Source organism: Filobasidium floriforme, assembly GCF_021052385.1.
Source record: "Filobasidium floriforme strain CBS 6241 chromosome Unknown HD553scaffold_22, whole genome shotgun sequence".
NCBI classification, from domain to species: domain Eukaryota; kingdom Fungi; phylum Basidiomycota; class Tremellomycetes; order Filobasidiales; family Filobasidiaceae; genus Filobasidium; species Filobasidium floriforme.
The window spans coordinates 387,628-407,523 of NW_025763643.1; the positions used below are offsets into that span (position 1 = coordinate 387,628).

At 52.6% G+C, this 19,896-nt stretch overlaps 7 protein-coding genes and 1 non-coding gene across 8 annotated transcripts; 2 read left to right on the top strand and 6 right to left on the bottom strand.

The window, feature by feature from the left end:
* Window positions 1-53: 53 nt before the first annotated feature.
* Window positions 54-1,124, bottom strand: HD553DRAFT_121458 (uncharacterized protein). Its single transcript, XM_046176506.1, has one exon. The coding sequence runs from the start codon at window positions 962-964 to the stop codon at window positions 356-358; it is 609 nt and encodes a 202-aa protein (XP_046033907.1). The 5' UTR covers window positions 965-1,124; the 3' UTR covers window positions 54-355.
* Window positions 794-2,319, bottom strand: HD553DRAFT_362224 (ERV/ALR sulfhydryl oxidase domain-containing protein). The gene is made up of 5 exons (XM_046183988.1): window positions 2,207-2,319; window positions 1,886-2,089; window positions 1,748-1,808; window positions 1,560-1,679; window positions 794-1,473 (listed from the first exon to the last, which is right to left on the bottom strand). Exons 1-5 carry the CDS (start codon window positions 2,308-2,310, stop codon window positions 1,285-1,287), a joined length of 678 nt encoding a protein of 225 aa, XP_046033908.1. The 5' UTR covers window positions 2,311-2,319; the 3' UTR covers window positions 794-1,284.
* Window positions 2,320-2,574: 255 nt separating this feature from the next.
* HD553DRAFT_352261 (putative aspartate aminotransferase mitochondrial precursor) lies at window positions 2,575-5,145 on the top strand. Its single transcript, XM_046183678.1, has 12 exons — window positions 2,575-2,889; window positions 2,963-2,982; window positions 3,131-3,195; window positions 3,275-3,508; window positions 3,571-3,732; window positions 3,816-3,850; window positions 3,916-4,015; window positions 4,088-4,261; window positions 4,340-4,398; window positions 4,468-4,583; window positions 4,645-4,768; window positions 4,838-5,145. The coding sequence occupies exons 1-12, from the start codon at window positions 2,792-2,794 to the stop codon at window positions 5,004-5,006; spliced, it is 1,356 nt and encodes a 451-aa protein (XP_046033909.1). The 5' UTR covers window positions 2,575-2,791; the 3' UTR covers window positions 5,007-5,145.
* Window positions 5,146-6,424: 1,279 nt separating this feature from the next.
* HD553DRAFT_t98 lies at window positions 6,425-6,497 on the bottom strand. Its single transcript has one exon. It is a non-coding gene; the product is annotated as a tRNA-Lys (tRNA).
* A 91-nt stretch (window positions 6,498-6,588) lies between these two features.
* HD553DRAFT_317610 (uncharacterized protein) lies at window positions 6,589-7,399 on the top strand. The gene is made up of 3 exons (XM_046180764.1): window positions 6,589-6,715; window positions 6,790-6,913; window positions 6,980-7,399. The coding sequence occupies exons 1-3, from the start codon at window positions 6,695-6,697 to the stop codon at window positions 7,168-7,170; spliced, it is 336 nt and encodes a 111-aa protein (XP_046033910.1). The 5' UTR covers window positions 6,589-6,694; the 3' UTR covers window positions 7,171-7,399.
* On the bottom strand, window positions 7,386-11,033 carry HD553DRAFT_300073 (NADPH oxidase; the record flags this gene model as incomplete). The annotated part of the gene is made up of 18 exons (XM_046178625.1): window positions 10,903-11,033; window positions 10,035-10,816; window positions 9,835-9,960; window positions 9,650-9,764; window positions 9,513-9,574; window positions 9,432-9,439; window positions 9,316-9,362; window positions 9,206-9,250; window positions 9,031-9,133; window positions 8,922-8,967; window positions 8,802-8,860; window positions 8,540-8,741; window positions 8,461-8,479; window positions 8,128-8,399; window positions 7,814-8,061; window positions 7,675-7,746; window positions 7,552-7,610; window positions 7,386-7,488 (listed from the first exon to the last, which is right to left on the bottom strand). Exons 2-18 carry the CDS (start codon window positions 10,747-10,749, stop codon window positions 7,386-7,388), a joined length of 2,301 nt encoding a protein of 766 aa, XP_046033911.1. The 5' UTR covers window positions 10,750-10,816; window positions 10,903-11,033.
* Window positions 11,034-11,239: 206 nt separating this feature from the next.
* On the bottom strand, window positions 11,240-13,096 carry HD553DRAFT_345091 (glycoside hydrolase family 16 protein; the record flags this gene model as incomplete). Its single annotated transcript, XM_046183064.1, has 11 exons — window positions 11,240-11,480; window positions 11,562-11,650; window positions 11,706-11,713; window positions 11,796-11,825; window positions 11,911-12,015; window positions 12,075-12,216; window positions 12,273-12,316; window positions 12,386-12,617; window positions 12,684-12,704; window positions 12,772-12,880; window positions 12,948-13,096. 11 exons carry the CDS (start codon window positions 13,094-13,096, stop codon window positions 11,240-11,242), a joined length of 1,170 nt encoding a protein of 389 aa, XP_046033912.1.
* Window positions 13,097-15,567: 2,471 nt separating this feature from the next.
* On the bottom strand, window positions 15,568-19,771 carry HD553DRAFT_317613 (phosphate transporter). The gene is made up of 13 exons (XM_046180765.1): window positions 19,373-19,771; window positions 19,205-19,255; window positions 18,159-19,127; window positions 18,059-18,083; window positions 17,815-17,988; window positions 17,438-17,731; window positions 17,030-17,374; window positions 16,915-16,965; window positions 16,471-16,854; window positions 16,211-16,398; window positions 15,995-16,153; window positions 15,803-15,934; window positions 15,568-15,738 (listed from the first exon to the last, which is right to left on the bottom strand). The coding sequence occupies exons 1-13, from the start codon at window positions 19,381-19,383 to the stop codon at window positions 15,732-15,734; spliced, it is 2,790 nt and encodes a 929-aa protein (XP_046033913.1). The 5' UTR covers window positions 19,384-19,771; the 3' UTR covers window positions 15,568-15,731.
* Between the last annotated feature and the right edge of the window lie 125 nt (window positions 19,772-19,896).

The following is a 19,896-nucleotide window of genomic DNA, read 5'->3' on the forward strand; positions in this document are numbered from 1 at the left end:
TAGAAAAACAGAGAGGCGAAAAGCAACCAACAACAAACCACAATCAGTATCCTCGAACGAGGAACTTCCTCCCTCCCGATCCCCCCGTCAGGTCCGCCTCGACGCCCAGCATATCGACAGAACGAGTGCTGGACGACGTGGCTCCCCGTTGGAAGGATCGTTCGGTCGAGAAGATCAAGGGTAGAAGGAAGGGAAAACAGCTTAGCAAAGCTCGACGTCGCAGCCACTACGCTGTTCCGCTCATTAACGGTATAATCTCAGCACGAGACGACGACGCTTCGACCCGCCCAAGATCCTGCACACGAAGCACAGGAAACTGGGTCGGGAGGAGAGGTCTCGTTCGGCACCCGTGTTGCTAGCTGTTCGGAGTGTGGTTCGCCCTCCCAATCGCTCGAAAGGGGTCACCACATCCTCCTTCGCAAGTGCCCAGAGAGGTGTATGATCGTTTTTTGCTCCTCTTCCCGCTCGGGACCTTGTTGAAAAGTCGCCAAAAATGAGATAGATGATTGGAGCTCGAGGGGAAGTCGGGGCTTTGAAACGACCAGGTGGCTCGCCGTCGGTACACTATTTCTATGCAATTTCCGGGTTCGTTTCGATGAGAAGGTGGCCGTCGTCGAATGGGACGGGCGTGTGAAGTGAGGGCGACATTGTCGAGGTTTGCGTCGTGCGGTGCTGTTTTGCCCTTCCCGAGTTGACGTTTCGGGTGAGAGGCACTGACCTGTTCGAGATTGTCGATGAGGTGATGATGTAAGAGGCTGCTTTTTTTTTTACAGCCTTGGAGATAGATTATGAGGAGCGTTGCAAGAGCAATAGTATATGAGTGCGGGTGGGTATCAAGCCTTGGCTCTATATAGCGATGGGGAGTTGGGGTTTTTCGTGGCTGGGAGAGGGAGAGAGAGAGGACGGAGTGATTGTGGGAGCATGTTCGGTCAAATGCGCCCGCGATCCGCGATTTCGATTTCATTTCCGTCGAATATGAGGGGGAACACCGCGGATAGACAACCCACTTTCATCCCCTTTTTTACTGCCTCCCCTTCCTTATCGACTTCCGTCGTCGACGGGACGGAATCTCGTAGAGATGGTGGATCTTCCGAATCTAGCGAAAACGAATCGAGAAAGACCAAGACGAAGGATCCGCTCCGGCGCTCCCGTGTGGTATGGTTATTTGCAAATCCGATCTCGTCTTGATGACATGTTACAACTTGTTGCGCAACCGAACGCCCCGGTCACACTGTCGATTCATATACTGTAGCATGTAGGCCGATGTTCCAGTATATCCGTGCGTTATGACCTCGTCAAGGTAGGAGACCCGGACTCGCTGACATCGCTCGCATTCGCCTCCTCCTCCCCACCACACCCACAGTCATACGTCCCTTCGAGCGCATTGCAATCGAATTCTTCCTTGCCCAATCGCGCATTGACCAGGTTGTGAACCGAGCACAACCAGACCGAAGCCGCTTTTCTCGAACTCGTCTGCCAGGGGCGTTTAGAGCCGCGAAACGAAGAAGGTTCATAAGCTTGTGTCAAAGCAAACTTTAGGCTTCTTCACATTAATTCACCTGAGGAGGATATTCCTTCAACAGCGTCTGAAACTCTTGAGCGCACTCGCCGCACGGGTACAAGCGGGCGAATAGGTGCATGTAGCTCTTGAGCGCATCTCGTTCGTCCTGCGTCGGACTCTGTTGAAAGGCGGATTGAAAGGCCTAGTGAGCCCCCCAACGACGATTCGCATATCGACGATGCTTACCTCGGGGAATCTCAGGGTCATCGTGTGTAGTACCTTCCAGGCTGCTCGGCCCAGTTCCGCTCTGAGGCACATAGCGGATAAAGTATTATGAGGTTTGTTATACAGTAGATATTTGAGAATACGCTTCAAGGTGCTCACTTTGCCGTTGCATTGCCCAGTTTAGACATGATCACCCCACCCGTTTCGAGCTTGTGTAGATCGGGCTTGTGTGCGTGGGCACCATGTACTTGAGAGCTTGTGCCGGGTATCGTGGTCTCGTACCCGTAACGCTCGTCCTCCATGTTATCTGCATCGACGACCCTTTGTCGCTCGCCTCCTTCCTGCCCTTCCCACGTCGACGGTCTGCTGCTCCTCATCGCCCCATAATCCGGCTCGAGCCCACCCTTGTCCCAATGCTCATCTCTGGACAATATGTCCTCTTCTATCGTGTGCACATCGTTGTCAGTGCCGGCGCTGGACGATGTCTGTTGAAAGGAAGTATGAAGCGGATAGAGGACGTAGAGGGTCGAGACGATGATGATGGCCGAGATGATGAGAAAGGTGCGGAGGAACCGTGGGATCATGGTGAGTGGCGATGAGGCGGGTACCGCACAGAGGGATAGATCGACTCTGTGTAGGCCTGGAATGTCCTGCACCTCGAGCGAGGTGACGAGGGTCTGATCTGATCAAGAGGCTTCAATCATGGATCACAGATCAAGGCGATGACCGAGGTTGACTTTTGTCAGAGAGACAGTAGTTGTCATAACGCATAATCACTATGACTCGAGGATGCTCTCGGCGGGACCCCTCGGGGGATTACAAGGGAAGAGAGGGGAGGGGAGGGGAGGGGAGGAGGGAAATCGTCCGCCGCGTCACTCCAGCGAGAGCCCAGCCTTCGGGAACCGATTCGAACCGAATCCAAGTCATCCCATCGACCACTGCTACCACCACTACTTCTCTACTTTTCCTAACTACATCACTTCCTTTCCCCCAAGTCTCCATCGTCCGTTGCTGCTTCTTGCATCACACAGACACACTTCGAATATACCCTTCACCACGACGACCATGTTGACCCGATCGACCGTCACCACCACCACCAGGCTCAGCGCCGTCGCGACTCGGTCCGTTCGGGCCGCTAGCTTTTGGAGCCAGGTCCCGCAGGGGTGAGCAACAGAATCATCGTCGACCCCGAATAAGTGAATATGAGCTGATTCGAGGTCTTGATCTGTTCGCCAGACCTGCCGACCCTATTCTTGGTAAGTCTCGATCGCGATATCACCCTTTCCCGATCGCAGCTTTCTTCCGGGCTATCGACCCGAATCCTGAACGCTTGCTATGGCTCTCGTGACGTTTATGTCTACTGACAATCGGATACTCTCGTACCATCTCGTTGCTCATTTCCAGGTGTGAGCGAGGCTTTCAAGGCCGACAAGAGCTCCAAAAAGATCAACCTCGGAGTCGGTGCCTACGTGAGTATAGTCATTTGTGTTGTGCTTCCGGACCGGAACCCGAATCGCTTACCACCTCGCACGGCATCACTTTCCATAGCGAGATGGCAACGGCAAGCCTTACGTCCTCCCCTCGGTCCTCGAGGCTGAGAAGCGTCTCTTCGAAGGATCCTTGGACAAGGAGTACCTCCCCATCACCGGGTTGGGAGACTTTACCAAGCTGAGCGCCGAGTTGGCTTACGGCAAGGACAGCAAGCCCATCAAGGAAGGAAGGGTTGCCGTCGCCCAGTCCATCTCGGGAACCGGTGCCCTCCGAATCGGAACCGCTTTCCTCGTAAGTCTGGCGTTGCAAGCTCGTCCGAGGACTTCTTTTGAGTCGAATCGTCTTGTTTCCAGGCCCGATTCTACCCCCACGCCAAGGCCATCTACCTTCCTTCCCCGTCATGGGGTAACCACACTCCGATCGCCAAGGACTCGGGTTTGGAGGTCAAGCAGTACACCTACTTTGACAAGAAGACCGTCGGGCTCAACTTTGAGGGCATGAAGAAGGACATCCAGGTGGGCAAGCTCATCGTTATTGCTGACAAACAGGTTGAGCATTCGGCTGATCGAAGTGTGGATGTGCGGCTGCCAACTTGCAGAACGCTCCTAACAACTCGATCATCCTCTTGCACGCGTAAGTCCAGCATCCCGCAGTTGCTGTCCGCGAGCCGTTATTGACCTCGGATCGCTGGATAACAGTTGCGCGCACAACCCTACCGGTATTGACCCTACTCACGAGCAATGGAAGGAGCTCAGCAACATCTTCAAGGAGAAGGGTCACTTCCCTTTCTTTGACATGGTGAGAGACCACCAGAAGAACTGTTGAGACGACAGAGGCTGACATTGCGACTCGTATTTCCCGCTTCCTCAGGCCTACCAAGGTTTCGCCTCGGGAGACATCGACTACGACGCCTTTGCCCTCCGACACTTCGTCTCCGAGGGTCACCAGCCCATCTTGACCCAGTCGTTCGCCAAGAACATGGGTCTCTACGGAGAGCGAGCCGGTGCCTTTAGCATCGTCTGCAACTCGGCCGAGGAGAAGGCCGTCAGTAGAAGCGCTATATTTCGACCTATTGTTTGGAGTGGAACTGACGCGCAGTACTACGCTCTTTCCCTTCTACAGAAGGTCGACTCGCAGATCAAGATCTTGATCAGGCCCCTTTACTCGAACCCTCCCGTCCAGTAAGTCGGTAACGCTCGTTTGCGATGTATCGGTGAGGGTAGTGACTTATTCCGTATCGTCCACTACAGCGGCGCTCGATTGGTCTCTGCCATCTTGGGTGACGAGCAGTTGCGAGCACAGTGGTTGACCGAGGTCAAGGGTATGGCCGACAGGATCATTGACATGAGGCATGGTCTCCAGAGCAGTGAGTGCAAACGACAACCCTGCGACATAAGCCTTGGTCACTAAACTTGCCCGCTCCCTAGTGCTCGAGGACATGAACACCCCCGGAAGTTGGAAGCACATCTCCAATCAGATCGGAATGTTCAGTTTCACCGGTCTCAAGGCCGAGGCCGTCGACGCCCTCGCCGCTAAGGCTTCGATCTACATGTGAGCGTGCTGCCAACTGTGTCGCTGGCATCATGGCAACCGTATTGAACGTTTCGTTCCTGAACACAGGACCCGTGACGGACGAATCTCGATGGCCGGTCTCAACAAGAACAACCTCGAGTACTTTGCCGAGAACGTCTCCAAGGCCGTCAAGGGAGAGTTGGGCGACTCGACCCACGGCGCTCCTACCAAGCCTCCCAAGGGATCCGCTCCCGAGCCCGCCCAGGGCGCCAACTAGGCCGTGTACACAAAGGTTGTCGGGAGACGGGATAGAATAGCATTTACAAAAGGTATAGCAAGATGGGTTTTGTAGGAAGGCAAGAATTTACGTACCATCATAGGAGATAGATCGATATTTCATGGCCCTTAGGATTGGTAGACTGTCGCGGAGGGGCGAGAGGTCGTGTAGAGTGCTCTGCATGACAAAAGTCGGGCGAACGGCTCCTCTATCGCACGCAGTCCAACTGTGACTTCTCGTGTTGACAGCTCGCTTTCCGGGCAAGAACCCAAGTCCGGCATTATAATCTGATCACATCCAGCATGGTCCGGAACCCGTAACCCCTGCGTTGCGATGAGAATGATCGGAACAAGCAGACAATGATGATCTGAGCAAAAGGATGAGCTGAGGGCAGGAGCGTTACAGAACCCGCGGACACGGTAGTATGATTCTGGTGGTATCTATGAGCAAGTTGATCGACAATGCTGGTTGGGTACCTTTCTGAACAACAGGTTGGTCAAAGTTTGCTAAGCGGGGAACGTTTCGCGCTTAGTACTGTAGATTTCCAATAGCTCTGCGTCGAGTGGAATCATCCTGTTATTCTACCAACCTGATGAAAACTTTCGCGACGGCGCGGTATTAGCGTATCGACAAAGCCCAGTCGTAGAGGTAATCCGTTCAGCAGTTTTGGTCAGACAGACAAGGGAGATCAAGCGGCGTGCCACTCTGCATCACTAGTAGCACGATAACGACGACATAATTATCTCGCTTGTATCAAGTAAGTCGGAAAAAGACAGCTGGCAGTCGCCCAAGTGTCATCGGCCAGGATCATGGTCGGATCGCTGGGTTATCGCCTCGTCGAATTGTGGGCAGGTCGCACGAGCCACATCTTGGCGCTGAAGTACCTAAACCTGTCTTGGAGTATGGTTTCCAGCGATGCAGCTTGTATACTAAAGACAAGGCGGGTAGATACGGCTGTACGCGCTGTACGCGATATTTAAGTTGGTCAGCCTGCTCTGACATATCTAAAACAAGCTGAAACATGCTCCGCGCGCGTGAGTTCCAGGCGAACCGATCCACAACAACGACAGCGACAATAACCATGACAACACTAATGACGATCAGTACGGGTGGCACGTGCTACATCTATTGAGGCGAGATCCACGCCGAGCGTTCAACCTGATTTGTAAAGATCACCTAATCTTAGCGCTCATACCGATTGATACTGTGGTGAAAGGTGTACCTACCCTCGTTGAGCTGCTTGTGTGACTGCCATCGTCAAACCCCAGCCCATCGATTGGGCGAAGGAATTCATGATGCTTGGTAAATTGCTGGTGGCCTCGGTCGGGTAGATCGGGACAAACCTGACAGGCGATTACGTGCAAACTGCTTGCTTCAAGGTTTATCGTGCCAAAAATGCGTGAGATTAGCAAAAATATAGCCCATTGTGGGGATCGAACCCACGACCTGCCGATTAAGAGTCGGCTGCTCTACCAACGGAGCTCAACGGGCTATTCTGCCTTAGATGTTTGACCGACACCTTGATAAAATATAATTGCTAAAAATGGGACTGCTGATCATTGATTTAATCAACTCCGCAAGCCGAACGCTCATGGCTCAACCTGCAATCTGACTCTTCACAACCGCTCTTTCTGTTACGATATACTCGTTTTACAGTATTACAGCTGGCAAAATCATACATCGTAGCCATGAATACACGTGCATCAGTCGTACGATTGACTCAGTGATCCATAGGCTGGTGCAGTTTCGTTGCTGACGTCTTACCGTTCCCTACTTACAACAGGTCTACGGATGGGGAGTTCTCATTGCCGGAGCTGCCATCGCCTATGGTATGGCGAAACCTTCGATCGATGAGCGACGTCGAATTGCTACCGAGAATGGCCAAAGGCCTCTGGAGATCAAGACCTGTGCGTAACATCTTCATTCAGCCTGTGGTCGCCCTTATGGTACTCAAAGACAGCACCGCAACGCAGGGCAACAACGAGTAGCCGAATCCGAACGAGCGGTGATGGATAATTTGGCGACCCCTGATCCACAAGCGAAGGCAGCAGCTCAAATCGGAGCAATCGGAAACCCAGGCGAAAGCGGGACATCAGGGCTCGGGGCGGGACTGGAACACGCCGGACGGGGTGTCGGTGTGGGCGACGGACAAGGCAAGAAGTGATCGTATCAGGAATACTCTGATGACTCGTACGACAACCGAATCGTCGTCTTACTTCAATGCTGGATGGAAAGAGTCGTGTAGTTGGAATGAGTGGGCGGAAGTTACCAGGATCATCATTTCTACGGGGCATACGATGCTCGATGCTCGACCTTCACTGTATCTGATGTACGTCTGACGACCGGTCATTAATGACATATGTTACGATGGTATACTCCCTAAAAGTTCTCCTTTCCGTAAAAGAACCGGCATCCTTCAGGCGTCGTATGGGTATTACACATCAAATGAAGCTGCTTGGAGAGTACGGGCGGGCCACAGAAGCTGGGATCATCACAACAAGGCGGGTCAGGTATCGTCAAGCCGGGTGAAGACGCCTTGGCTCACAATACTCCGCAGTCCGTATCTGGATGCTTGCTCGCTATGCTCTCGAACACTCGGTCCCACTGCGAAAATTGACGGGGTCAGTCAGTGCGACAACTCAGCATGTCTTGCCAAAAAGACACTCACATTCGGCCTGCCAAAGTGGGTTGGTGACCGTAGCGAAGTGATGGCGTCCTTGTCTGCTCCAACGTCTTGAAGCTGCAAAGCCGACATGACTATGTCAGCGTACCGTTCTCGAGACCCTGCTCGCAATCTTGATACGCACGAGAATGTTGTTCATCTGATCTTCGGTGATTTTGGCGGTAAGGTAGATATGTATCTCTATGCGCTGCTCCGTATCCTCGGCCTCGATCGCCTCCAGCAAACTGTGAAACCATTCGGCCGAACCAAAGTCCCGAATGACCCAGACAAAGTAGACCTTGCTCAAGCGAGTCTTTTCCCCTCGTCCAAAGTCGTTCATGCGGTACCAGATGGACTTGAGGATAGAGGCGAAGGGTGTCACTCCAATACCAGCTGGAGACAACATAGACCATTCAGTACGCTCACAAAGGTATCTGATCGACACCCAACTTCACTGACCTCCTACCAGCAAGACGGTTTCAAACTTGTTGAAATCCTCTGAAGCACTTCCGAACGGTCCATCGATCATGACACGGGGTAGATATCGATTGAGTGGGGTCTGCACCGCGACAGCATCCTTGCTCTTGCCCAAATCGATCGCCTTGTCCTTTGACTTTCCCTTGTAGCCGCCACCTTTCTTTTGGAAATCGCATCCAAGCACTTTAGCGAACGCTGTCGTCCAGTCCCCTTCGACACGGATATGACACGAGAGATAGTCTTCCTCTGGCGCTCTGCAAGAGAGAGGTGTGAGCAGTTCTGGATGCATCTCACTGTTGAGAGATAGGCACTGACGAAGTCAAGGTGAACGGATCTGTTCCAGCGGACAGGGTTTAGTTTCATGCAAATCGGAAAATTCGGCCAGAAAACGTACGGTACTGCCAGTAGCTGATTTCGGGGCAGTTGATGAATATATATTGTCCTGCCCTGACAGTCGCATGTTCTTTCCGGATCTGAACCTCCATCACATTTGACGGATGCTGAACCACTTTGCTGATGGTAGTCTTGTGATTGGCCCGGACCTCTCGGAGTATGCGCTCGGCAATGAAGAGTAGTCCTCCAGGTAGCCAGTATTTCTGCATGAGTAGACGTTGTCAGTGAAGAAGCGAGCCAGTAATAGCCCTCCTGATGCCTACCCAGAATACCGCATACATGGAAGCCTTGCAGTGCTCGGTGCGATCCGGTTTGATCATGCCTGTACGCAGATGAAGAAATCTGAGCCGAGGTAAAGCTGAGACTGGCGCTGTAACACTCACAATACATTCCGTGCAATTGCCAGCACAGGAAGAAAAGCACAAATAGCTGAACAGGTCAAGAATATCCCTGTCAGCTAGTTTTATCGGTTCCGTTCTCGCCACAACCCACATGATGCGTGTACCAGAATCTTTCAAAGTTGGCTCGTTTCCGCTTCTCCATCGCGAACCAGACCATCAACCAGAGGCAGGCGGTCATGATCCACCCAGTAAGGCTAAAAGTCGATGAAAGGGTTTGATTGTGAGCTCGTCAGTTCTATCCCCGCAGCGCATGACCCGGGACTCACCCCGGTCCAGTCCAAAAGTTATACTTGAAAAACCCTCCTACGCCTCTGTCGGCACGAATAAACCAAATTAGCACTTGGTAGAGCGCGCAGGCAGTTTCCAGCCTACTCACGTTCCCTGAGCCTTTGCCAGCTTGTAAAAGTTGGCTTGATGCGATATCTGTTGACGATCCGAGCAGGTCGCCTGCTAAGCCTTTTATCCTTCAAACCCATTCGAACCTGTGCTTACGGTATGTACTGATCCGTTGAATAATCCAGGTATATTCAGCATCTCACTAGGTCGAGATGAAAACATGCCAGGCTAGCTTACCGGTTGACCATGCCCAGATGGAATACCCGATCTGCTTGTGGAACGAGATGTTCTTGTCGAACCTAAGCGAGCGAGACATATTTTATCTTCCATTAGCCTGATCCTTTCCGCTCGGTCGAGTAAGTTGTATGACTTACGGGATGACCTCGCCCAACGGTGTCCTCCTCAACAGGCTGATAAAGTTCCGGCAGATGGGTAATAAGATGAAAGCCAGGTCCACATCTAATACCATGGCCGCCGAACGAGAACAGACTGGATACAGCGTGTGCATCGCATATTTAGCTCGAGAGCTCGCGGTATAGAACAGTCCGGCTCGACGTACCGTAGCTGGCTCCGAATACCGCTCGGGCAGCACTCAGGTTGTCTTTGAGTGCATAGTGGAGCAAAGCAAAGGCAAAGAGCAGAACCTGAATCAAAATCCAGACTCCATAGAAAATCGATCTAGACCCTGTCGTTTGCGATGACGAGACGATCGTGGTCAGAAGATGTCGGATCTCGGAATGGATGATTCGTAGGACTAACCATCATTGACCATCCAGATCCGTAACCGTCTGAGATTTTGCCCGATCCAACCGGTCTCCCGAGTCACCTCCGACTCCCCATCTCCCAACCTCAACTTGGTCGGCGTACTTGACCATTGCATCAATCCCTGCAACCTTCCCCTCTCAGAAGCATTCCTCGAGAAATGCCCTGGTACAGCTCTGGATGTCCCCGTTCCGGTCGCACCATCGTCTCCGTGGAAAAACGACTGTCTGAATCCTCCTGCTCCTCCGCCTCCAAAGGGGTTGTATATGCTAAACCGACTGTTCCGAGCCTGAGGTGCGCCGATGATGCTGTGGTACCACGATTTCCGTGCATTGGGATTGGATTCCGAGAATCTCGGTCGAGGTCTCGGTAGAGGGACTTGGTGCGATGTTTCCTCGGTCAGCCCGAAAGCTGATGGCGGAGGATACGTATTGGTAATAGGAGACGGTCCCAAGTGTTCTTCCTGGTTCCCGTATGTGAAGACGTCAGATTTCGGGGAACTGGTAAATTTCGGCGAGCTCGGTCCGGCTCTGGGACCGGGTGCTCCGTTGTAATGAAGTTCGTGAGTAAATGCGTGGTCGTGTCGAAGTCGTGGCGAGCGTGCAGGGTATGGGTCAGAGAAAGGATCGTCTGTGATATCCTTTGAACCTGTATGTCGGTGTCTAGGTGTACCTCCTCCTACCATGCTGCTCCGCAGCGGTGAGAGTGGCATGATAACGAATGATTCTTGCGACTGAGCACTTTGAGGCTCTGGTTCGCGGTCCTGTCTGTGTCCTACTCTGTAGAGAGACGATCGAACGGTATTGAGAAGGACCATGATTAGACAAAGGGGTGTGCGTGGTATTGAATCGGCGATGAGACTTGCCTCAAGAATGATGATGAGGTCTGCTCAGCAGAATCGGTTCGATGTCCGTTTCGTTATATAGTCGTTAGAAAAGCAGAGCGAGGGTGAGAGAGAGACTGATGTATCGGTTGCCGGTCGACGACAGTTTGATGGTCGTCGATCGCATCGGTCGTCGTCGTTTCAAGAGGAACAAGAGATCAAGAGACCGAGAGGAATATCGCGAGCAGCGAGAGCAGCAGAGACTCGGGCAAAGGATCGGAACCAAACCTTTTACTTCCGATGCAGTGCAGCAGCTCCGCACACCGAGCCTCGGCGATGCCGTAATCGAAATGGAATGGTACAAGTTACACGCGACGTTTCAGCTCGACCCCACGACGACGGTGATGCCAAGGACGACCAGCACGATCCCGATCAACATCCTTTGGTCGCAAACGACCGCGGGCCGGGCCTCTCCGATCCAGCTCATCACGCCCCCTCCACCATCGTCGCCTCGATCGCTCCAAGGCTCGCCAAAGGTGGGGGTGCCGTTGTTGTTTTGACCCGTACCCGGCGGACTGTACACTCGGAGGTCGTTGATGGCAAAGTATGCCTCTTTGAAACTGAAGATCGTTCGATATTTGTCAGTCCATAATCTTGCTTCATGATCTACGCATAATTGGACAGAGGGGGTTTCGGCTTACTTTGCCGCCGTCATGACCGTCTCTGCACACGTCCCAGGACACCCCGAACCCGACCAAGCGCCCGGTGATCCTGCCCAGTCTCCGCAGAACTGTGTGTAAATCGAATCAGCTATCCGACTCGCTGTATGAAATCAGAATACTCACAGTGATGTCTGTGGAACAATAAGCCATGCCGACATTTTGCCTCGATTGGCCATCAATTTCACAATCGGGAACGCGAAAGACATAGCTTACCAAAGATCATCTGCATCTCGGTGAAATGACCTGTTATGCCGTTTCCGTTCAGTCCGCTCCATCAGCCCTCCGCTTATCGCAATACCAATCCCGAGATACTTGCGAAAAGGATCACATCCGCTCGCAGCGAAATGCGCATCAGGTAACCTCCAGCTGTCCGGCTCGGGCGTCCGACTCCGATCCCATACGTCCTCAGGCGTATCCCACCGTTTGAAGATCCCTGAACACTGATCGCGTCAGTACCAGTACGAGATAACAGGTAGTGATACTTGTTCTTACATATGCTAATCCCTCCATCCATCCAAGCCGTGACATATACCCCTCCTCCATCGTCGTTGAATCCCTTACCCGTTGTCCGATCTGCGGCCGAAGCGATACCGCAGCCATCATTCTTGCCTGGAGCGGAATGGCAATCCGTGCCCTGGAGCCAGGAATATTAGCTGAACCACTTTTCATCAAGTCTTCGCGTCGGCTTACCAATGTCTGGCCAGAGAACACTCCTGGGCTAGTCAGCTTACAGCCTGTCAACGCCAATTTGACATTTTCTCAGTATTTGTATCAATCGGTGTATTGCCTAACAGACTTCGTACCCTCCCCAGTGTGCAGAGTCATCTGATTCCTCTCCGCTCCATTCACCCCTTCTACGATATCTACCTCCCCGCCATTTGGCCAGTTCGGACCGCAGTACCAGTAAGCTGGCCAGATAGAACAGCCTGTAGGAATATGGTCCAGGTCGAGGATCGTCAGAGATGGAAGGGAGAGGAGACGTTTCGAGTGTATTCGAACGGATGGGCGAGGTTGGTTCAGGCCTAGGTCTGTCCACTACAGAAAGAATTCGGTGTCATCGAGGTGATCTGTAGAAGCTAGATTCATCGCGACTCGACCTACACTATCGGCTCGCATGATCACCTTTCGATAGATATGAGGAGGTCATGATTCAGCTCAAATAATCGTCTCAAAGCCCGTTACTGCTTACTCGACCCTCTCCATCCGTATATATCAGCCCCTTATCTCGACACTGATCGACCGTCTGGTAATCCACGATCCCGTTTGTCGGGTCTCGATCTGACCAGAAGTCCCAGTCGCTGAGACGCAACAGCGGTATTGTCAGCTATGTGCAGGAGAAGCCGTTGTGGAGGTGTTGGTGCTTACTCGAAGAAGCTAGGACCTTGATAAGACTGCTGTAAGACCCACTCTGGATCTCCTAAGTTTCGGCCTTGTGGTCTGGCATTAATCGTGATCCCGGTCGGCAAGAGGAGGACGTATAGCAGAGGTGGTATGGACAGGATTCTGGGTCGCATCGTCGTGTACTGACGGGTTGCTCTGGAAGATATTTCTGTAGGTCCTGAACTCCAGTATATCAGGCTCTTGTTCTATCGAATGAGGGCGTCCGAGATCTGAAGGCATAGGCAGTCGTGGTTTTCGGAGACTGCAGCGGTTATATATGGGGCGTTCGCTTCCATCTCGGCCGAATTCCCACTCGAACCTTCTCCGATCTGTCTTGCGGGTATACTCAGCTCCATGTCGAGTCTCTATCGGAGTTGTAAACTTTTCCTGGGGAACGTCGATCGATTCAAAGGAAGGGTCAAGCTCGACGTCTTTGTTCTCACCCATCGCGGGATGATGCCGGGCATCTGCCGAGACAGCGGAAGCGAAAGCGTTTTCTGACGCGCCAAGGCTTTGCGCTTTTGTAATAAGGTGAAACGCGAAATCGGGTATCATCATCCGTCGATTTATCGGACAAGGCAAGGACGTAAGGACGAGCTGCTCTCAGCGATCATTTGGCAAGCATCAAACAATTCAGTGGATGCAATAAAGACTTGTAACAGGGGCTGCTGAACATTCCTCAACGGCTATAGTGACACTACATGGCCATCGTATAGATCGTTACATTCTGACGCCTTCAGCTGGATCCCCTTCTCTCCGAAGTGAAGTGTTTCCTGTGCTTGTTCACGCCGGGATCATTGGGGTCCATGGGTCGTTCTTCCTGGTGGTTCAGCTTGTTCTCCGCCTCCTGCCACCTGTTCTTCAAAGTATCCTGGACCACGACTCCATCCTTCTCATCCGCCTTCATGGCATTCTGGGCCTTGCGAAGAGAGGCGTGCAGAGACATGGCTTTGGCTGCGGTGTACAAGCTGTCCTGTATGCTTCTCAGGCTTTCGTTGAAGTCTTTCAAAGTCGCATCTGAGTAGTCGTCGAACCGGGAGGAGAAGGAGGAACCCTGAGTGTTGCTGGATTGAGTATCGGGCATGGTGATGTCGGAAGCTGGAAATGTTAGTGCAGTGACGAGCGAGCTTGCTATACCAGTACAACGATTTTAGGGAGAACAGGGACGATTTTCTCGAACAGCCCCTGGACTTTATACGAATCGGCCATCGATGTTCATGGTTGTCCTAAGCAAGTGTCGGACTCTAGAACTACCCTATCTTATGGGTTCGAACGTTCGTGACCTGATAAGCCTGTCCCTTGCGCTCGCTCGCAGCGCAGTCAGACTTGAGCATATGATCTAAGCCCTGAAGCTTCCTTTCCTTCATTCGTAATCTATCGGCTCAATGTAGCCGCACCTGGTCGAATCTGCTTGATTTATGATATTATTAGCTTCAGCTTATCAGCGACCATGCCGAATAACGTGGCCGAGAGAACGTTTGCCAAGGTGTCAAGAGCAGTAGAGTCCTCGTCAAAGGAAGGACCGCATAATGGCATATCAGTACCGTCTTGTTGATTAAGAGAAAGTAGAACAACGCACGTGTGATATGACATCTTTCATGACCCTTGTGACATGTCTGGATGGGGCAGAGCCGGTTAGGGGATGCCATGAGCACCATAATATTGCTGCTCGTCCAAGTTGATCTATGTCACAAGGGGAACCTGTTATTATCAGTTCCTCTTGATCAGTTCCTCTTGACCCTGAGGGATCCCCGCTTGCAGGTACTTTGCCGAGTCTTCCCATACTGCTCAGATCAGATTTCTTCTCAGTCTGGGCGTTGCCCATCGCCGCTGCAGGCACCAGAAGACCTCAAGCCTTGCGATCGCCCCCTTGTACCAACTACTAGCCAACACAATATCATTTAGGATGAGTCTTACCATGCTTGTCTTTCCGGACCTCGGTTGATCAACGAGAGGGGTGGACTGTGCGTCGTTCATCTCGCGTTTGGTATGAAGTAGTTCCCGGCATGCTGTCCTACAACTCAGAGTCAGGTAACAAATCCTTACGGCTTCCCTCGAGCCTGAGCTGCCCCCAGCAACCCTCTTGCCATTTTCGTCAGCGTACATGGTCCCAAGCAATATCCATCCCTATCCACTCTCACAAAGGAAGATCAGAAATGGTTTGCAAATCTGGTGCAGCATACTGTGTGGATCTTGCTGTCCAAAGACGAAAAAGCGGAGTGTTGGCTCACCCATACTCATTACCAGTGGAAGGAAAAGGGAGATGGAAGAGACATTGACACATAGACGGCGGATCGCCTCGGACCACTGTTCATAACACCGTCACCGCAACGGGATTGAGACTCGACGGTGGCTGTGACTGGGGAGTTGCTGGATTTCAAGGTGGTTGTTGGAGATGGAAGAGGATATGCAATGGAAAAGGACGGAACGGGGTAGGTGATGGTTCGATGCTGAGACTCTACCGACTCACGGCCGAACAGGATAGGCTCAGCGATCAAGAAGCAACGGACCCGCCATGAGGTGCAATGTTGACGTGGAGGGGACACCACTACTTAGTGTCAGGCCAGGGGTCACAAGATCGTCATGTCCTTGCCCATTCCACCTTGGCCCGCTCCACCCCCTTTTCAAGCGTCGCGTTCACGAACGTTTCCGACTTCCGTCAGCACGACACAGATCCTATATCAACCTGAACACCAAAAAAGCATGTCATTGCAAAGAACTGAACGTTATACACGGGTGGGTAAAATGCAACATGGTGCGCTGTCTAGGTTATAATCTGCAGAGCCAAGAATTCCGAGTCAGAACGATTAAGACTGAGCTGAGATACCATAGCGACATACCCGATCGCTTTTGAGATGCCGAAACCCAAGGTGACGATAACCGCAGTGGCCAGAATCGAGGCAGGAATACCGTTCTTGAGGAAGTCGCTGGCGGCGATATATCTCTGCCCGAGCTTGTTCTCCTGTGCGATACTGGTGTCGCAGACGGAGTAAGCGGAATAGCCGAACATTGCGCCGCAAACCGGAACTCACGCTGTAATGTTGGGGAAACCGCTCTGAGGGAGACCCATTCCAGCGGAGCAGATCAAGGTACACAACATGATCAAGAGCCTCGGATGAGGATCGGCCAACCCCTCGCCGACCTTCTCGGCAATAGGCACAAGCAGGACCGCAGCGATCGTATGTGAGATGCTGTGAGAAGCTGAAGTTGAGCGTCGGCTGCGCAGTAATATAGCAACCCGAACTCACAAGGTTGCAACGACCAGACTGATGCAAGCAAAGACGAGGACTACGCTGAACAGGCCCATCCCCTCGACAGCCTTTTCCAATACCTTGTTGAGATCATCCAGCAGACCGGATGATAGTACCGCTCGACCGAGTGCGGATCCGGACATGGCGATGAAAACGATCGACCACTGGAAGGAATGGAAATCTTGCTGCAATATATGAATCAAGTCGACTGTATGAGCTATCAAGGCGATTCTGATGCTTGGCCACTCGCACCTCACCTTTGACAGGACGCCCGTGCCGAAAAAGGCGATGATTGGGATGATGGCGATCACTCCCATGTCGCCGACCCAGGCTTCAAACTTCTTCTCGATGCACCAAAGTATGATTGTGATGGCAGTGACGAAGAGCACATACCAATGCGTCCAGGTAAGGGGATCGGTGTTCTTCCTCATCCGGGGGATAGATAGATCCCTCTCCCATCGGTAGCCGATATGCAGATACGACCATATGGCTACCACAGACACGGTGGCGACCGGGAGCGAAACAGCGAACCATTGCAGCCACGACAAGGGAGGGTCCATAGCTGCTAGACCGATCAGGTTCTGCGGCGATGAGATGGGAGAGGCTTGCCCTCCGATATTCGAAGCCAGGGCGATCGCGATCTATACGTAAAGGACGGCTCAGGAAAAGCAGCGAGATCCGCCACATAGAGAGGTACTCACAATCAGACATCGAGAGAAGGCCGATTTGGGAGGTAGCTCATCCGTGATGGGCTGTATTTGTGCGATCCCAGACGCTCAGCAACTATAGGGAGGCACCCGGTTGGGGACGACTCACCTTGATGAGCGCGTAACACAGAGTGGGCGCAGCTACGTTGCTGATCCACATGCTCGCAAATGTCGCAATGCACATCAAGGTCAACAACACTACGCTTGGCTTTGACCCTGCAGCGTTCAAGACCCTAGAAGCGGTCATGACATCAAGTCGAGTCTTCGATAGTACCGCCGCGATAGTGAAACCTCCGAGCAAAAGACCGATCGTAGGCGAGAACATGACCGAAAAGATGTACTTGCTCGCCTCGCTTGCTAGCATCCGCTCGTCCTTGCCGTCAGTGGTTCGCAGCACCCCGAGCGCGACCGTCAAGAATGGCACGAAGAAACTGGTTACGAACAAGGGGATAGCCTGGTGACGGGTGATTTCGGTTCAGTTGAACGGGTGCGCAGCCTCGGGTCGTCCACTACTCACCTCCGTAGCCCATAACAGTGTACAGAAAACCAACATAGCCAAGCAATTGCTTTCCTCTTGCCTGTCAAAGGGATTGACCTTGACGATCACAACCAAGACGATCGCGGCAACCACGCAGATAATGCCGTTCCAGCTTAGCCAGGTGGGCACGTGCAGGCTACCCAGCGGCGTCCGAACAAGACTGTGGGTCTTTTCCGAGGAAGAATGACCTTCGGTGACGACCTTGAGCTGATTATCGTTCTGGCGACGTTCGGAAACCATCTTGGACCAGATGGTTTCCCTGTCAACGACGATCTGCGGAATCAGATTCGATGACACGTTAGCGTTGGTGAAGGAAATACAAGACGATAAGAGGACAAAGTCGAGTATTTGCTGACCTTTTCCCGGAGCTGTGCTCGCAGTTGCTGCTTGGCGAGCTCTAGATCTCCACCAGCGGCGACTCGCGCGTACAGGTACAAGATCTTTTCCATGGTCTCTTCGAGGTGTTCCTTGGTCTCGGTCTGCCACGGGTACGAAGTCATAACCGTCGACTCGATGTAACGCTTCTTGAGCTGTGAAGAGATCGATCTGTCAGCTGAGCAGATCGGCAAGTCAGAGCAGGGAACATGGGATGAGATTTACTTTTGATCCGGTGTTCTTGTCGTACCTGTCGTTATTTCGTCATGTATCAGGATCTTTGGTCCGAATAGTCTAGACGACAAACCTTCGACCATCGACTTACTTTTTCAGGATTTTCTCGAACGCCGTCAGGTTCAACTCGACATAGCCCTTCAGGGCATATCCATCCAACCACATCCTGGCGATCCTCTTCTTAAAACCGATCCTCAAGACCTTTCCATAATCCGAACTAGCGGTCCAGATGTAATCCACTCCCTCGCCGTCCTCACCGGACAATCTCGGTCCACCGGTACTGTGGACAGCAGCCGAGGTGGAAAAGATGCTATCGGACAGGGGTGTCGGGTCGATCATGGGGATCAACCCGAGGTTGCCTCGATTGCGGGACATGCTGGCGGCAGGACCTAGCCCGCCAGAGGAAGCAGACGAAGCTGACATTCGACGGTTCTCGTCGCTCGTACGTCTGCCGAGATCAGACGAGGTGGTACGGTTGAGTCGGGATCTCCGGGCGTTTGAACGTGATCGCGCTCGGGTCTCCTGTTGCACCTGAGGAGTGAGGGAAGCTTCGAGAAGATCGGCTTCGTCTCGCTGAGGATCGGTCGAGAGGAATCGGTTCGAAAACGAAGCGAGGTTCTTTTGCATGAACGACTTGTTGGCGCGTTGAGGAGATTGCGGGGTATAGGAAGATCGACGACCGTTGGGGAGTCCTTCTTCCAGACCTGCACCATCTTGACTGCTCCGGAACCCCGAATTGCCAAGGTTCTCCTCCCGGTCGCTAAGCCCTTCTTCGTCCTCGTCTTCCTCTTCGATGATATCGTCAAACTCGCGTTCTTCCAGCACCCGGACTTCCCCCAAGATGGTCTTGAAGGTGTTCTGCAGCTCATCCTCGGTTTCTTTATAGAATTCGATGACCTTGTTCCGCTCCCGATCCAGAGCTGATGTGAACTCCTCCTCGCTTGCCCCTTGCGGCCTCTCAGCGGTCAGTAGCGGGGAGGCCTCTGGGTCATCCTGTCGATTGGCACGGTAAGACGGCTCGAAAGGCTCGGCCGGGAACATCTTCTTGAGGCCGTCATAGCTGATCAACAATAGCAGGAGATCTCCCTGATTCAGCGAAATCGGACCAGGAAACCAGAAAGCTGCTAAGAGGCTCACTCGACATATTTGTCAAACCATTCTATATTCGAATTCAGCTCCAAAAGGGTACTGCACGGAAAGTCAAACGATGTCGATACAGTAAGAATGCCTTCATGTCAGTACCAGTGTTCAATCACACAGCTTTGGGCCAGTATGAGAGATAGAAGGTGGATCACCACGACATACCCAAACTTCATCCTGCCGTCTCTTCTTTTCCAAGCGACGTTCCTCTGTGCCGACTGCTGTGATGGGCCGTGATTGAGTGGTAAGAGGGGGATATGATCACCTCCTCGACCTTCTTGCTCTTGATGTATTATGAAGCGGTCACTAGCACGACCGAAAAGAGGTCGACTCTGTTCGCTGATGTTGTCGGTACTACTATCGACGTCGTCCACGTGAGAGATAGCGGGTCGAGGTCGTGCAAACTTGTCGAGGAACGGCAGGCGTTGGAGGTTCGATAGGAGGTCCAGGATGATGGCGAGCGGAGATAAAAGCGGCCACAGTCAGCGACACCCGATCGGAGCGTTGTGCACTGAGCTGTCTTGTCGAGTCGACAGGTGAATGAACGTTGTTGCTTGAATCTTCACGAGAGCTTACCGCTCATTCCCCCCCCCTTGTCAGAAATGCCAAGCTCGACGATTCGAGTTGATCACGCGTGCGAGAAATCGGTGTCGATGCCCCTAGCCGTACAGCCAGACAGGACACTTCAA